The sequence below is a fragment of the Fukomys damarensis genome, unplaced genomic scaffold (genome assembly GCF_012274545.1).
Source record: "Fukomys damarensis isolate Sample0158 unplaced genomic scaffold, DMR_v1.0_HiC HiC_scaffold_19, whole genome shotgun sequence".
Classification (NCBI taxonomy): domain Eukaryota; kingdom Metazoa; phylum Chordata; class Mammalia; order Rodentia; family Bathyergidae; genus Fukomys; species Fukomys damarensis.
In genome coordinates, this window is record NW_022900931.1 from 10,254,896 (window position 1) to 10,255,781 (window position 886).

The following is an 886-nucleotide window of genomic DNA, read 5'->3' on the forward strand; positions in this document are numbered from 1 at the left end:
GACCCCCGCAGCCGCGCCGCTGAGACCGAGGGCTTACAGAATACTGGAAAGTCTGGTCTGAAACGAAAGCGTCCGAGACCCACCCCCACAAGGAAGAGAACTGGCGAAACCAAGGATTTTCATGGCGCAGGCCGCAGAGCCCAGAACGAAGACGGAAGGGTGCATTTCGGCTCTTTCAATCGCTAACTGTCTAGGTCCCGACCATGAGAGATGGTGCTGAGAATTCGGCGGTTCCCTGGTTCACTGTGGAAGCCATCTCCAAATTAGCGATCACATATGGAAACTGGAGACCAGAATTTTAGGAAAAGAGATTAAAGCATCTCACTTGGGGGGTGGAGGTGTCTTTTTATTTCCCCCCTCCCCCCTTTTTTTAAACTCACTGCAACCGGAGCAGTTTCTGATCCCAAAAGGCAAGCTTCTCTTCCCGTGTGATCTTTATAATTTACACTCTTTTCCGTGAGCTTTCTTACCTTCCTTTTTTAAAAAAATATCTCTCCATATCCTCTATTCACACACATATCCATTATATTAGTAGTGGAATTATAATTTTTTTTTTGGCTTTAGTATTCACACCCTCAAACACACACCCTTCCGAGAACCAGAAGTCGGTTGGGTGTTTATATAATGAAGAATTATGGGGCTGTTTGATCGAGGTGTTCAAATGCTTTTAACCACCGTTGGTGCTTTCGCTGCCTTCAGCCTGATGACCATAGCTGTGGGAACGGACTACTGGCTCTACTCCAGAGGGGTCTGCAAGACGAAAAGTGTCAGTGAGAACGAAACCAGCAAAAAGAATGAGGAAGTTATGACCCACTCTGGATTATGGAGAACGTGCTGCCTTGAAGGTATTTGATTTCCCACCCCCTCCACCCGGCCCCTCCCCTCC

At 47.6% G+C, this 886-nt stretch overlaps 1 protein-coding gene and 1 long non-coding RNA gene across 3 annotated transcripts in view; one reads left to right on the forward strand and one right to left on the reverse strand.

The window, feature by feature from the left end:
* The first annotated feature begins 6 nt into the window (after positions 1–6).
* The window catches only part of Cacng2 (calcium voltage-gated channel auxiliary subunit gamma 2), a 106,562-nt gene continuing 105,682 nt past the window's right edge, over positions 7–886 (forward strand). Inside the window, exons 1-2 of one of the 2 annotated variants that reach the window (XM_033766258.1) lie at positions 7–410; positions 700–845. In XM_033766258.1, coding sequence (XP_033622149.1) covers positions 704–845 — 142 coding nt within the window. In that variant the 5' untranslated portion in view covers positions 7–410; positions 700–703. Of the gene's footprint in view, positions 411–615; positions 846–886 lie in introns of those variants that run through there. The other variant, XM_010613796.2, reaches the window with a different exon arrangement.
* The window catches only part of LOC117286953, a 1,073-nt gene continuing 733 nt past the window's right edge, over positions 547–886 (reverse strand). The window contains exon 2 of the long non-coding RNA XR_004518134.1: positions 547–750. This is a non-coding gene — a long non-coding RNA (uncharacterized LOC117286953). The remainder of the gene's footprint in view (positions 751–886) is intronic.